General features: G+C 42.5%; 1 protein-coding gene across 1 annotated transcript in view; it reads left to right on the plus strand.

Moving 5' to 3' along the window:
- The first annotated feature begins 3,039 nt into the window (after positions 1-3,039).
- Positions 3,040-17,112, plus strand: part of LOC119738258 (sodium- and chloride-dependent GABA transporter 1-like) — a 38,468-nt gene continuing 24,395 nt past the window's right edge. The window contains exon 1 of the mRNA XM_038213087.1: positions 3,040-4,019. Coding sequence (XP_038069015.1) covers positions 3,716-4,019 — 304 coding nt within the window. The 5' untranslated portion in view covers positions 3,040-3,715. The remainder of the gene's footprint in view (positions 4,020-17,112) is intronic.

Consider the following 17,112-nt stretch of genomic DNA (forward strand, 5'->3'; position numbering starts at 1 on the left):
ACGGGATAACACTAGCTCGAGACAAGCAAAATAGCCTGGGGTAGATCCGTGATCCAACAACGATCCCAAAAGATCCCCCAAAAGCTGTTGAGTCTAACAGCTTGAAAAGTCGCAAAAACCGGACTTTTGTGTGTGGTAATGGTATTTACTGAAAATCCCAAGGGCTAGTACTGTACAAAGAGCTGGTAATAATAATAAAAAATCTAGTACGGTAAAATACTCACGCACACTGTGAAACTCCTTGCTTTCCTTCACATAGGGCCTAAGCTATTACAGTTCATCAAGCGAAAATATCAACAAATTCGTGGCTTCTTCGTTTTTAGTTGGTAGCGACCTCTTTAGTGGCCCTTGACCTTGTGGTTGTACCAAAAACACAAGCCGGTCTTCAGAAATCTCGCTTTCTATTAGGGAAACGAATTATGGAGTTTGAGATTTCATTAGAAACACCGATAGGGAAGTTCAAGGTCTATAATAATGGTACCCATAACTATACACAGTGACGTGCATGCACCTCGCCTTAGTTAGGCATAGACCTGTATGGAAGGCGCTTCCCACCCGGAACGATCCTACAACATCACGCACCCAAAAGGTGTCCCGTCACCAGACCAAGATGGGGAAAAATTCTTACAGTACTGTTTCGAACAGTAGGCCTAGGCATACTCTGAAATATTATATACATGTATCACGAGACCGAGTAGTAACAGCGTGGGACTATGTCCGGACTTGTGCGACGAAACACCTTCCATATATAGGTTGCGTATACCCTGGGCGAACGGGAAGTAAGGATTGAAATATCATTCGCAGCCTGGGTTCATGGGCTAGGTATAGTGGGCCTAAGGAGCAACATGATCGTTGGGAACCATCACAAAGTGGGCTGAAACGTAGAAAACAAGTCTCTCATTTCGCATCAAGTTAGGGAATCATAGTTGAGAAAAGTGAGAAAATTAGACCATGACATTCTCTTATTGGCAATTAGGTATCGGTGTTACAGCTCTTGAACTGGACCTAGGATGTGTCTCTCGCCCCGATTAATATAAGTGCCCTATAATAGTATCAAATAGGATGATTTTGAGTGGTTATTTTGATTATGAGGATATCGACTCTTTGCAAAGAGCACCCTCCCTAGGAACAGTTTTTTTTTTAAATTTAAATTCGGTGACGAGCGAAAGCATAATGTTTGTTTAAAGAGCGCCCTCATGGGAAAATACGGAGCTCACATGGGTGTAAAGTAATGTTTGAGGGGATTGAGCCATAAAATCATGTTTTGTTCAGTCCTTAACCCCCCCCCCCCAAAAAAAAATACCTGTCCCCTGTCAAAATGACCAAGCAAAGATTCTCTTTTTTCGACAGAATGTCTACGGAATTTTGCACTCAAATTGACGTCATGTCACATCGAACAGTCCATTCACTGCTTCACCGTCACCCTCAATTATTAACCCCTCCATCATCATCATCATCATCATCATCATCATCATCATCATCATCTCTGCCTCATCAAAAATCTATACCAAATTATGACGGCTGCGATGACGTCTATAAGCACACACGTCATTATAGACGAACGCGCGCCAATTGAAGTCTGCACCCCTGCACCGTAATTGGCATCAGCTGTCCCCATCCGAATCAATCTCTGATCCAATCAACACGCAAAAAGTTTACTTCAATTTACATCTAATGATGCGAGAGAAGCGTGAATTGAATCACCGGCGGAATAAATGTGGACACATTTTGCCGCGATGCGCTTGATTAGGTGCCGATAGTGGGGAGCACAGTGGGGAAAGACTCGATGTATAATAGGAGCCTGGTATTATTCAGATGAAAAAAATACGTTATTATGCTCCAAGCTTTGTACTTTATTATGTGTTCTTAACGAAGCCTGAGGACGCCTCCTCCCCCACTCCCCGCCGCCCTTGCTTTAATTTCCAGGGAGGCGGAGGGGGAAGCAAGTGCCCCTCCCCCACCCTCGCGACGCCAATGATAGGTAGCACGCATGCATGCAGCGGCGTAGCCAGGGTTCTCATCCTATAGGGGGGCGTGTGTGTGGGGGGGGGGGGGGCTTGAGGTTACAATGGAGGGGCGCCCAAACATTTCATCTGTGCTGAAAGGTAGACAGGTTTTTTTCACCGGACACGCCCTCAAATCAGTTGGGGGGGGGGGGGCTGTCTCTCCCCCCCCCCTCCCCGTGGCTACGCCACTGGTTGGCGAGCAAGCAATTAAGCACACTTGTCTAACTCTAAGCATCTTAGTTTACTGAGTGACGGTACGAGTTTTGTATTTAAACCTTACTAATATAAATCGTATTTGAAATACTGAATATAGTCGCCGAATGACAAACTTTGAAACGAACCTAAAAGTGTTTCTGCTTGAAATAAATGCAAAGCCACTCGTTACGATGGCATGAAGTTCACCCATTCAATTGTCCACCACATTCAAGGCAAATTCATCGGAGCAATAATTGTGAGGTTTTTTTTAGTTACACAAGCTCGAAAACGAAGCACTTTTGGAGTCGATAAAAGACCTTGAACGGTTGCGCAAACGGGAACCGTTATCTAATGAAAACAAACACGTTTCCGATGGGGAAAACTCTACGGTCCTTAGAGGCCTACAACTAATAATGTAACGGGTCTAAGCTGCACCGTACCAGGCCCAAAGTTACCCGTGGACAAAGTCGTCACAAGCTCAAAAAGGCTTGCATGTTTGCACAATATATTTTCAAAGAAAGGTCATTCGTGCACGGATCTGGGTTCATTGCCTTGCAAATTCACCAAAGGAGTGAAAATGATTCTTTCCCTCTTCCACTCCCCCCCCCCCAAAAAAAAAACCGGGAAAAATTCCCCACTAATTCCCTTCTCAGGTGATTATGCCCGTTCATGTCAAGGCGCCCAGCCATGCGTGGTTCATTGGTACGGTGTGCGGGACCCCTGAATCGAAAGCTCCAGGTCTGGCCGGCCGACCATAATAACATCTGTAACAGTTTCCCGGAGTTTTAGCGAAATGTATTGGCTTGGTGTGCATTCGGTTCGTTCAGTAGCTGTGGACGTGTGTGATGAGTGGTATCCATACTAGCATCGCGCCTATACCTCTGGTCCAATCAGTGAGCTGTAGTCGGGTGCGCGCGCGTGATCGAGTCGTCTGGTAACTGATTGTACAAGTGGTAAAACTACACCATTTTCAGTTAGCAACACTCGTCTCATCAGCGTTTTACCGAGTGGTGCGGTCGGTGTACGAGTTGACAGTGAGCGGTGAGCGTGCATTTCAGCAGGGATGTCCTGTAGCTCTCGAAACTGTTAGTAAACGCCGAGGGGTTTGCATCCTTTTTGGAAGACCACCCGGAGAATCTAGCATCAGCTGTTTACAGCCCTGCAGACTGGGCGTGTCCAGGCTACAAGGTTGAGGGGAAGCAGTATTAAGCAGTCGGTTAGTTTAGTGGTGGTTATCTTTGGGTTCAAGCCCGGGAGCTGATGAGCAGCGCCTCACGAGAGGTTTGCAGCACTTTTCATCCATCCACCACTTGCCGGGTTCTCGTAAATACACCTGTGGTGTTTATATAGTGACAGCTACTCTGCATTGCACATCTGTCATATCGCAAAAGCCTGCCGTACCATTAGCGTGTCCGTGTACAGCGACCACTCTGTGACCAAACGTCTTCAATCACTGTTGTTCTATCTTCAAACTTTCTTAAAGAAGCTGAGCTGGTAACTGCTCGACAAGCAACATGTCTCTCGTGGCAGATCCGCACCAAAACTCCCTGAACAAAAGTGGCGAGGACCACGTTGAGAGCATGCCCCTCAAAGACAAAGACGGCAACTGCAACGCGGTGGACCACATCTTCAAGGAGCCGAGTACTCGTCTTGAGGATGGAGGAGACGAGATGCAAGAGTTGGAAGACGCTGACCCGCCGGGAGGCAAACGGGAAACGTGGTCTCGAAATTTGGACTTTGTGTTCGCGTGCATTGGCTACGCTATCGGGCTGGGTAATGTCTGGCGGTTTCCCTACCTCTGCTACAAGAACGGTGGAGGTAAGTAAAAAATATAAAATACAAAAGTAAAAAGAGTATTGATTTATATTTTTGATGCAACACATGCACATTACACTAAATTTGAAAACAAGATAAGGCAAGCCTACAAATGCTGGTCCCAGAGTGCACAAAATTATCTTCTATATATCAGTTGATATTGGAAGTCTTTTCATGCATCTATTGTACACAATAGGACGGATTAGTGCATTCATTTGCAAACAGTGTAATCCTATACAATAGCACTGCCTTATTCACAAGTTACAGTCAGTCAGTGAGGTCCAAAAAGTACATCAATAGGTTGGCTCTGCAAAAAGTACACTGCATGCTCACGTTAACAGTGCAGAAATCTGAATTTTTTGTTTGTTATTGTTTCCAATGGTAAACGTGCTGATGCATATGATCTGATGATTGAGCCTTAGTTATACCTCCATACCTAACGTACAATGAAGTGTGTACTAAGAACCTGACCCATACTATAGATGACTATCAACCAGGCCTGCTATCAACCAAAGCGGCAAGTGTCTTCGGATGGGGTTGATATTTTAATGCACGTGTTTTTTATTTACAAAATCAGTTTCTCATTTTATTGTTTTATTCATTTATTTCTTTATTTATTTTGAGTTCTCTGTTTCAATGCCTATCTGCTTATGATTATCAACCACACAAAACCCCTGCCCTCAACAGCTCAAGAGCAACCAAGTTGCAACCATTAGCTCAATGATGTAGAAACGCACTTCCGGTAAAATGCCATGCCTAGGGACACTAAGGCCATAATCCCCTTTCCCAGCAGGTCCCTCTGTGCTCGAACCTGTACGTGGAACCCCCTACCCGTTGAACGACAAGCGTACCAGCATGACTACGTGACAAGAGTGCCGTTACTGACACGGCTGAAGCATAAATCAAAAATAGAATGCTAAACCAACAGGCTCTATGTGTATTGATTCGGGTGCAATGAGTTTAGTTCAATCATTTGACAATTTTAACCCTAATTTTTCAACAACAAAAAAATAAAACATGGAGTTCACGTATTGATTATTATTCGCACAAAATATTGGTTCTGTTTTTCTCTCACAAATTCATGGGGAAACGTGTTCGTCCCCATCACTTGTTATTTGTGTTGCTCACGAAATACAAGTGAAAGAATTCAATTTGTTCCAAAATGAAATAACAGCACAGTACAATGACTATTTACCAAAACACAAAGGTAGCCAAACTATACGAGGTACAAACAATAGGTGAAAGGTCAAGGCTAATCAATAGGCATGTCGTGAGCTGTTCACCAATAAAGACAGCAGGTGGTCAATGGAATGATAATAATTGCGTGCAATTACACAATATGGCACAATGCAGTCTGTGATGTTCATGTATACGTTGTATACTTTGTATACTTTGTAATTTTATTTGTATACTTTAGCCAAAACAGGAATGCAGTTATCTCAGCCTGACCGTATCGATCATTTAGGTATTTCGTCGCTGCTGTACCTGCAGATATACCGATACGAAATACCAGAAAAAGTGTAATGTTCAACAAGTGGTTTGTTCAAGTATGCGATGTGTGTATTATATTTTTCCCTTCTTGTTCTTGAAAAATCCTCAGTCGCCAAAGATCATTGGTCACTCGTTGCTGTAAACAAAACCGCTGCAGACGCCGGTGTTGCGGAGTGAAATATGTGCCTCGGCATCATTTCTCACCTTAGTTTCAATAAAATATACACACAAAACCTGACACCCAAAGGCTCGGAGATATATACGGCACACAGGTATAGAACTATTATGGTGATTTAATATGTACCAAGGTGCATGCTGTTGCACTGCTATTGCAGAAATCACCGTATGAGCTTAGACCACATACAGTCCGAGAGAGCTGAAGGCACAGACATACACAACCCATCGCCCCATGTGATCGGATCAATATTTCGCCCCGGGTCGGATAAGAAATTTGGCGCGCCGGCACTTTTCACATTCGCGCCGCGGCTCTCAAGACCCGGAAAAACAGGTTGATAGGCCTGGGCCTACATTACCTGCGAGCTCGCTTTTTATATAACATGATATAAGTCACGCCTGAGTGGCAAATTGAACCGATTGCGCAAAACATTAAAGTCTAGATTTTATTTTGATCGTTTGGAAAGTCTCCACCGCGAAGTCGATCGTCTGATATAACCATTTCTGCTGATAATCGCAGACCTGTGTAATTGCGCGCACGCACGTACAGAGATAGAAATACGAGTCACGAAAATGTGAGCAAATTTCATTCACTCCACTTCCTCGGATTTGTGTTTTTACCCAAAAAGGGTTGGTTAATATTTTCACAGGCTGGTGGCTGCTGAAAGTGGCCGGATCACTCGGGGATTTAAGTTGTGTCGAACGGAAGTAAAAACTGAAATCCAGGCTTTTGTCGAGATTTGTTGTAAGTGGATGAAGTCTGCATGTGCCACGCTGAGGCAACAGTGGTAAACCTTGACCACCTAAGGCTGGCTGAAGATTTTCCAATTTTTACTTCGCATTTGTTTTTATCTTCAAGTTCCGGTGTATGTATTACCCTTGAATGAAATCTGTCAGCGTAAAAGTGAAAACCCAAAGGGACCTGCTTGTAAACTCATTTGCGCGAGGGTGCCTCCTAAATTGGATGACGTATGCCATTCAGTCCCAAGTCATATCACAAGCTCTTCATATACTGTGACAACAAAGACGTTCATCTCTTGTTACTTATGACCGAAGTTGTCATTTGACATTTTGGCGTGAGGTCAACTTGAATACAAATCTGTGATGTTTTGCAGTGATGCTGTGTGATTGTGGATCTTTTTGGGTAACCTGAAGGTTTTTGGTAACCTGAAGGTTTCTTGGCGATTTTGGATCATCCAAACAGTCCAGAGCTCCAGACGAAATAAAATGTTAAAGGTGCCGGTATACCATCTCACATTATATGGAAATATAAATACAACCGTATAATGCGAATTTTGATATCCGTTGATAATGTTCCATTTTGAATTTGGCTTTGCAAAGTTTGTACTTGTTGCCCGAGCCTCTTCCCCTCAGTGTTCGACAATAAGCCCTGTTCTAAAGGGGAATGATTTGAAATGTTTTTATTCAGCCTAAAAGTTGGTTGAAGGTAACCACCTCCGACTTATTGCATTGGTTCATTACACCACGACAATCCCACGACCTCAGACGCATTGTGACTGCCAAAGGCCCGTGATTAACTCGCCAATTGTATGTTTACCTGTCCAAACCTTGGGAACATAGAACCTTTCGCACAATTCGGAAAACTTGGCTCAATAACAGCAACATAATCATATTCCGAAATGCTTTCAAGCGTTTGTTTGCAGTTTGGTATATAATATCGTACAATATTGCATTTAGGGGATGGTATACATGTACGCTGGGCCTACATTTTGCCGACGAGATTTTTAAAGTTTGTTATTAAAAGAGGCAAAAAAAGAACAGGGCTTTGAACAATTTCACTACAATAACAATTCTTTGTAGACAATTGTAAAGGCTTAACAAAGTCACCTTAAACTTCCATTTTCTGCTTCCTCAAATTCAAACACCGGCATATCCAATTTATTTTTGGCATAAAAGCTACAATAATATCTGTGTCCTGTTGACTAATGCATACCTTTCCGTACGATGGCCAGTGCTCTATATTAGATGGTACATTGCATTGTCATGTATTGTTGAACTTCTTGCACATTGGTCCAAACATCATCGTGACTTTACTTTGAATAAATTGGTAAAACCCGAGTTAATCTAACCATGGTGATGGGAGTACAAAATAAACTTTCCCAACTTTTTATTACCAACTTTTATTGCAGAGTGTATCCTCAACATACAAGTTTTGTCCCATTATCCACTTATGAGACACCCGCGACCGTCGTAAATTGATTGATTTGAAGACGGGAGGAGGCGAGGGTCGGGGTGGGCGTTGGGAGGCTGTGCCCTCTACGTAACCCTGCTGCTTCGCAATATCGTCATCTTCCCAAAATGACAGGCCCAAATAAGAATGAAGACTTGCTTCTTCGAGGGAGGGTGGGGGAGGCGTCGGCTGGCCTGAATTCACTTTTCTCCAGTTTTTAATCTCTCGAAAAGAACCCAACTCGTGTCCTGTACCTAAAAACCGGGAGCCAATAAATAACTCGGCGAACATACACTTGGAGACTTTTTGGAATAAATATTTACCTCCCAAGTTGTATTATTTCCTTAGTGATGACCCTTGGATGAAATAACCCCTTTTTCTTTTTTGATTTTTGTTCCTGTGTGGGGTCTTATCTATCTAGGTGCTGATTGATTCACAGAGGGTATATTCGGGTTGTGGTATATAGGTCTTGTATTAGATAATGATTGAAGTTGTGCAGAACCTCGCATATACATACAGTTTGGGTACTCCAGAAGTTTGGCTTTTTTCCAACTCTCAAAATACCTCAAGACATTTGAACAATTTCAGCGTGATACGTAAAAAAAATCTCAATTGTTCATCAATATGCTGCAATATATCAGTAATGTTACCAAAACCGTTGGATACTTTAACAGCAAAGTTGAAAGCATAATCTTTACACTTGATGATTCTGTATTTAACAATCTTGGGGTCTACTCAAATCTTCTACAGAGAACAGCAATCCTGTTCCCATGCGGAATGAAATTATTGCAAGGGCCCACAGTGCGATACACAGCGTGTTTCCCGCCGCACCACAGAGTGTAAGTCACACCAAATGCGTTGGGTTATGAATTAAAAGGTCGGTGGTTTCACCGGACAACCACTGCGAATTCAACTCGCACCGCTAACCGCGTCACATCGCTTCACATTTCAATTTGCTCCCGTTTGAAATGAATAGAGCCTAGAGGGAAAATGTTTTCCAAAGGCCTGGTTTTCTATGAAAACACCCAGGGGTTCTGGTGGGACTCATTAAAATACAATATTTCGCGAACATGAGGGGAAATTAAGGGTCGTTAAGCCTCTGCTACAGATATGTTGCTGATGGCCTAGATTATGTGGTTTAGGTGTTATTGTATACAATTTAGCTGGCCCCTGGACAATCAGTAAAATAACATTCGTTGTTCGTATAGGCCTATACAGGGAAACGTGTTCATAACGCTCTTAAGCGATTTTAAGTGTATTTCTGGTATTTTCCCAATAAAATAATTCTCAATAATAACAAATTGTGAACAAGACAAGGCAAACCTAAAGCTGGTCCCAGAGTGCACAAAATTTCCATCCAATCGATTCAGAATGGTTATTCACTGGAATTCTTTTCATGCACCTGGTCTGTCTACACAATGGATCGGATTAAGGTCAATCTGAAGGGTTGGGAGTCAGGTTGGCGTAGTGGTACTGTCCTCGCCTTCGACCGCTGTGACCCAGGTTCGATTCCTGCCTGGGCCAATAGGATTGGGTTTTCCGTGGGTTTTCCACAGAATGTTCTTCAGGAGTTTCCTCCCACACCTAAAACTGTAATATGTTCCCATTATCTTCTCTTTACTGGGCCCCATGGGAGACTAGTGGATTCCACTGAATGGTTAAAATTACGGTTGGTAAAACTTTTTCATGTTACCCAACGTTGATTAAATTTAATCAAATTTAACCAACGTTGGGTAAGTTTAACTATTTTAACCAACCGTTAATTGGTTATGAACAGCCCAACAGTTAGTTCAAAAGTTGATTAAATTTTTAAAAAATTACTCAACGTTGGATAAAATGTACCCAACACTGGTCAAATTGGGAAAATGTACACAATGTTGGTTAAAATTTTGACCAACTTTTTTCAACCAATCAAATTTTAACCAGTGTTTTGAGAGTGTAGGCTTGCCCTTTGGGATCAGCAAAAGCTGAATACAAAAGTGTTCATTGTTGCGATGCTAAACATAACAATGATTATAATATACATGAATCACACTTTTTTCAAATTTAACAGTTTCCAAGACATCTATGCTGTATGATATACCTTACATGTGTTCTCTACGACGTTTAATGACGTATACGAATGTTAGTCTACCAACCATAGAGCTATATTAAATTATTCTAGCGATATGATACCAACTCATCCATACGCGTACATTACTGTCAAGTCGTCCATGGCAAATTGGTCTATTAGGTTGGCCCCGTTTTACCTCAATCCAAACATAACTGTGGTTCTCGCACATGCAATTTGACCTAATTTAATAATATCGCGCAATTACTGCAATAGAGCAAGAGCAATGCGGTACACAAGTTGCATGCGGTTAGCAACGGTATAAGGGTCTACTTGTGTAAACCATAAATAAAAAATAATTTCTTTTCATTTGCTAAAACATTATTTGTACATGTAAATAATTACTGTTTTAATTATTTATCGCCGTTTATCTTTCCATTTCAATTCAGTTTAAATGTCAATTTCAATGCGTCCATGCATTTAACATTCCCGTCAACCTTAGAAAAAAATTTTGGGATTTCTTAAGCCCCGTTAACAGAGAGATGCTCGGTCGTTTTTTAACTTGGTGTAGCATTTCTGTTATTGATTCTTTTCGTGAAATATGATACAGAACACACAATAATCGATACCCTTTGGGGAATTGCAATCACGGTAAAGCACCCTATACAATCCGCGACAAAATGTTGAACAAAAGACAATATCGGAGGCGGATTGTCATCATCGAATGCAGTGCGTGAAAGGTGTTTGTTATTTCGCTTGGAAAATACTTTGTGATATGAACAAATTGCTTGGATTAGGGGTTTTGTGAATAGTATATTTTTTTGCAATTGGATATTGAATCCTTAAGCCTGTTCACATTGGTATTTTGTTTTGTCACTGTCTTCCTTACTCTGTAAAACGTCTGTGGATGGCGATAAGCCAAGCCGATAGGTTCCTCTTGAAAAGATATTTGCTGCATCCTAACAATACATGAGTATGAGAAACTGATACGAAATAGACAATCACTCAGCATTGTCCATCTATATTGCTCAAGTTGCACGCCCCAAATGGTCAATTATTCTACCCAAGGGTACCAACAACCAATTTTTGTAAAGTGTGCGACATCAACGTCCATAATCATCATCGATCAGTGGTGTCAATGCGTGTCGACTAGTGGGGGCTGACCAAAAATCCTAATGGGCCTTATTCACGAGTTGGCCATTTTTGTCGAGTTCCCTGAATGTTTTTCATTAATTGTTATCTGTTGAATGGGATGGCGCCAGACTATTTATTGCAGGCACAATGCAGCCTTTTTTTACTTTCATTTTTTTTTTATCTGGCTTCAAACATTAGGGAAAGTTTAATTACAAATTTTAAATTATTCATTGAAGCAGACTGGATTTTATTATAACTTAACTTGCTTTCATTAATTTTCTCTTCGCAAGTTCCAAAAATTAAGATTTTACCTCACTTTTAATTCAATATGGCCGACTCGTGAATAAGGTCTATATTGCCCAGCCGTGAAAATTCGAAAAGCACCGGGGGACCCAAATGACATTAGAGGCGCTGTTCAACATGCAAATGTACGTCTTATGCAAAATTGTATGTTTACGGTCCTTAACCTTACATCAGTACGTTTAATTTAAAGCTTTTGTAATGAATGTTCGCCATTTTACAACTACACATGTATTTAATACATTTGGACTGTCGGAAAGTTTAAAAAAAAAAAAAAAATCGGCTTCTTCGCATCACAAAAATCTGAGGGATGATCCAATGATCCAATTTACGCCATTGCCCGATATCATACAAATTAATAACAGGAAAACAATATCATCGTTTAAAACAATTTCCGTTGGATCATCCCATCTGTTAAGTTGGATTTATATTGAAGAGAAAGGGTCCATCAAAGACATACCTTTTCTAAAGTCCAACTCTCCTTTTTATCATTTTGGCCAAGATTTTTGGTTTGATAACTTCACAGTTTGATCTTGATATAAGATTTGGTATTGTGTGAAAATTCTGCTGGCACCCTTCGTGAGATAAATGCGTCATTTTTCATATCAGACACTGGATATTAATGAACCATATCATTATGGCTCTTAGAGGTAACAAATGAAAAGGCATCCTTGGCCACTGGGTGTACAGATTAGACCTACGAACACTTACTTAAGTTGCAGGTTTTCAAGTTGTTTTCGATGCCTTCGAAATGTGCAGACATAGCATTTTCGCTTAAATTAAGACATTGGGCTGCACTTAGGATTTGAGATAAATGGCGAGAGAGTTCAAAAAGGTGTAGAAAGTTTATTTATAAACCAAATTATCGCCCCTTTCCCCAAGTTGTTGACATTTGTAACAAATTTTAATTGATTTTCACAATAATAATTGCTCGAATTTAAAGACTTTTCAAAGATGTGTTTTATGGAATGTTTATACGCTGTCACGCGTCTGTCAACGCTAGATGACGAAATAAATCAAAGATTTCACTTTCTTTAAATTAATGGCACTAGCACGCACCCCTTGAAAGTCTCCAATGTGATTTGTTCCAAATTCGTTGCTAACCACTGACTGCATAAAGGCAAAAAGGCAAAAACGTCTTTGGCAGTAACACGCAGAGGGTTTGCAATGTGTCCAATTTGTTCTAACGATCCCGCGCGCATAAGACTAATGACTCGGGGTCACAGAAGCTCGGAAAGTTTATTTACAATACCAGCTTTCTTGAAATTCTCATAACACCTGCAGACATCGTACCCGTTTTCAAAATGTCTCCTCTGTCTTTCCACCTTCTATTGCCCCTCCAATCTGCACCCCAGCTGTCCAGACTTTCTCTTAATTTCCCCCTCTCGTCAGTGCTTGTGTTATTCATACTTATGAACTTTGTGAAACTCTGCTATAAATTTGCATCACGAAATTCAGTAATTCCTGCACTTGTAGGCTTTGGCCATTTCAAATTGGAAAGGATTCTTAGGTAACACAAACCTAATAGGTAGTAACGCCGCAAAGAGTCTGTTTCGCAAGTGCGGATTTGCAAAGGGCTTAAAGATATTGTAAAAAGTCACGTCCTTAAAATGTAAGCGACCTTGTCTTCTGATGCACACTCTTCCTGATCAAATACAACACACGGCATTTCCGTACATGTAAGCGCTGATACAAACTGTCTTGAATGGCCGCGCATAGTTTAAGCTATTACATCAGTAATTGAAAAAGAACCATCAGCTTGTAAACCCGCAGTGGTATCAGCACTGAGTTCAATACATCTCCAATGGCTAGGCAACATGATTGATCGAGCAAAGCTAAAAGCAGCGGTAAAAAAAGCATCTTTAAAAGCCAAGGAAAGGCTTCTTGCTTGCAACCTTACGCGAGTGGAAAAAAAATAGCAAGTGCTCTGGAGAGCCGATTACAAAATAATCTGAAGAGAGAAAAAAAGCGACAGCGTCCATGAATGATTCGGGAGGCTCTGTGGATTGAAGCAATTAGCAGATAGGAGCTCGAGGACTTCAGAAGGAAAAGCCACTTCCGATTGTGCTTGTAGATCCATTTTCGGATAAAAATACAACTCCGCTCGGCCGAGAGAATTGACGAATCATGTGGTGTTCTATCTCTCGAGATCTTGGCCTTGCTTCCATTGAGGCGTTATTTGTTTCCACCACACATGATTCGAGAACCATTAAAAACAGATCTAGCGCGCGGTGACGATTTCGGTATATCGTTTGGCATGGGAGTGAATTAAATCTTAGAAGAAAAATTCCACGTGTTGTTTGCTTTTCTGCATTAGTCTTTCTTTCAAGGATGACGTGACTGGAAAAATCAGAACGCTCACAGGTTTACGTGTGTCATGCGTGTCAACACATGTCCAGGTGTATGTCATAATGTGAGTTTCTGTTTTTACATGTATTCATGTTACATTTTTTCAAGTGTCCACCTCGTCCCCATGACGTCGAGCTCTACACAACCACTTATAATATTATGTTCCTCACAAGTGCAAGGTAATTTACCCATCCAAACTGCAAAATACAATGAAATGAGAAACAATGAAAAGGAGAAAGGAGAGTAAACTGTGTGGAGAATTGGGAATAATATTAACGTCGAAAAAAAAAAATGAAAATGAAAATAAAAAACTACCAAAGATACAAAACCAGTTGTTTTTGGCATCCCATGCATGGGTCAGTTATTCAGACAGTGTTGAAATGTCAACCTTTGAACAAGGTCGGACGGAGAATATTTCTAGACGAAAATGAGCTTTTCGGAAATGTTCAAAAAGGCTCAAACTCTTACTTTGTGCATTTTTCCTGTACACCTTCCCCCACTGCACCTGACCTGATACGCCCATGGGCCTTTTTCTCAGCTTCAGTTGATGTACTCAAACGAATTTCAATAAAGGAGGAATATATCTTCCCTCGTTCGATTATTGTTAGCGTTGTTTTGGACGAAACCCCGACCATCTGGTGAAGATTCACGAGACGTATAACACTGTCGCCGATGCATCTTAGGCCCCACACTACTCATTCCACTTGTTCCCCGGTCTGCAGCTCAGCTATGCCCCGCTGAATCGCCCCTACCAAGGAGTACATACATACCATGTAATGAAATTACTCGTGCCCATCTTGGCACGCGGGCCCCACCGAATACGGTATACGAGCGATAGAATTATCACTGATTGCATTATGGTGGCAACCTGCCTCAATTTGTATCGATTCGCTCGGTATCCGGCTTTTGGGTATCGAGGAAGTACATCTTAGCCGCAAGATTCCATCTCACGAGAACCTTATGGTGCGGTGATGTATTTTCAGATCTTTTGTGTAGTTGACGACCTGGAGTACGACATATCAATACGGCAACATTATGGCTTTTGATCCGTGAGGTTTTGATTTTGGTCTGTTTGGCGTGCGTGAAAATATGCCACAGGCGTAACCTAACGGTAGAAAAGTGGAAAAACACCGGTAGTTACCAAAAGAACATGACGTTGATCTGTTTTATCGAAGTCTCATCCTCATTCCAGGGGGATGTTTGGCAAACTGAGAACGCACGGGGTACAGACCTTTATCATGGTGCAGACATTTGACTTTCCCCATTCAAATCCACGTAACCAAAGCGAGGCTGGCAGGACAAATAGTCTGGTTCCTTTTTGCGAAAAAACATTATTATTCAGTTCTGTTATTGGGTACAGGGAACATGACTGAAATGGTGGCAGCATGATAAAGGTCTATTGGGCTGAGTTTGATCCCGTTTGATGTCGTATAGTGGGCATAGGCCTATGCGCGCGCATTTTTCTCCCGTGAAGCATGTCAACTCGTACTTCTATGCCAATTTTGTAAACATGGGCCCTCATTATGTATCAGCCAAGAAAACAATTAGAAACTCGGTGGTTTTACCTTTTTTTAAGAAAAAGAGTTAAGATGCTTCACAACTATGCATTGAATACAATTTCAATCAAACACGGGAATAAATAAACTGCAAGCAAAAAGATGTGCAGTCGAACCGACAGTATGCCGTCTTTAATTGCTTTTGCTTGCAATTTCACATAGCTTCACATTTCTAGCACAAAAAAATAATAAACTCTATATCCCGGAAAGTGTATGCATCTTTAAAGCTACACAAGATCACTGATACGGGGACGTCTCTATAGTCCGAAGTACCATTGGTCCGAAGTCCCATTGGTCCGACGTCCCATTGGTCCGACGTCCCATTGGTCCGGCGTCCCATTGGCCCGGCGTCCCATTGGCCCGGCGTCCCATTGGCCCGGCGTCCCATTGGCCCGGCGTCCCATTGGCCCGGCGTCCCATTGGCCCGGCGTCCCATTGGCCCGACGTCCCATTGGTCCGACGTCCCATTGGTCCGACGTCCCATTGGTCCGACGTGCCATTGGTCCGACGTCCCATTGGCCCGACGTCCCATTGGCCCGACGTCCCATTGGCCCGACGTCCCATTGGCCCGACGTCCCATTGGCCCGACGTCCCATTGGCCCGACGTCCCATTGGCCCGACGTCCCATTGGCCCGACGTCCCATTGGTCCGACGTCCCATTGGTCCGACGTCCCATTGGTCCGACGTCCCATTGGTCCGACGTCCCATTGGTCCGACGTCCCATTGGTCCGACGTCCCATTGGTCCGACGTCCCATTGGACCGACGTCCCATTGGTCCGACGTCCCATTGGTCCGACGTCCCATTGGTCCGACGTCCCATTGGTCCGACGTCCCATTGGTCCGACGTCCCATTGGTCCGACGTCCCATTGGTCCGACGTCCCATTGGTCCGACGTCCCATTGGCCCGACGTCCCATTGGTCCGACGTCCCATTGGTCCGACGTCCCATTGGTCCGACGTCCCATTGGTCCGACGTCCCATTGGTCCGACGTCCCATTGGTCTGACGCCCCATATGATTAGGGTTAGGGTTAGTGTTAGGGTCAGTAAACCTGAACTATAGTGGAACTACACAGTATTATGTTTCGGACCATTGGGACTTCGGACCAATGGGACTTCGGACCAATGGGACTTCGGACCAATGGGACCTCGGACCAATGATACTTCGGACCAATGGTACTTCGGACTATCGAGACGTAACCCACTGATACACGGAACACCCTGACCAGGGGTATACCTAATACGAACTGTACGTTTTTCCTTACTTTTAACGGAAAAAAGAAGCTCTCGCGATTATTAGACGCTTTGGAGACTTCAAAAAAGACTTGTACTTAGTTCAATTTCTAGGTTCAAATAAGTCTGTATTTTAATATTTCTTAGCACTCAAGGTTTCCGTATTAAGTCTTATTTCTGCATTCCGCTTTCTACGAAATTGGCTCACACAAAATTCATGCGTTTTCTGGGAATTCCTCTTCTGTAATTCCATTACTATACCATCTAATGCTGCACCTGCGTGTTTTCTGGCCGCGGTGTGCCAACAGAATGAATAATAAGACCATAAATATCTGTGCTCGGCGTCTCCACAGAAACAAAAATCGAACATTCAAATCCCTTAAGTGGTTTATATGGTAAGCAGGCGTGTTTTAGTTCAGTTCGACATTCTTTGAGGCACCAGTGGAAATTAGAAATCGGAAAATCTTTGGTTGGTATTGCATTGATTAAACCATTCCGGCTTCTTTTGGTATAGCGAGCACTTGGCATGCCAGCTATTAAAAGCAACTGAGATGGTTAATGAGAGTTTGGTTTGGGTTAATAACTTCCTGTGTCTCATAAGAGATACGATTAAGTGACAAC

The sequence above is a fragment of the Patiria miniata genome, unplaced genomic scaffold, assembly GCF_015706575.1.
Source record: "Patiria miniata isolate m_02_andy unplaced genomic scaffold, ASM1570657v1 HiC_scaffold_3, whole genome shotgun sequence".
In the NCBI taxonomy this organism is placed as follows: Eukaryota; Metazoa; Echinodermata; class Asteroidea; order Valvatida; family Asterinidae; genus Patiria; species Patiria miniata.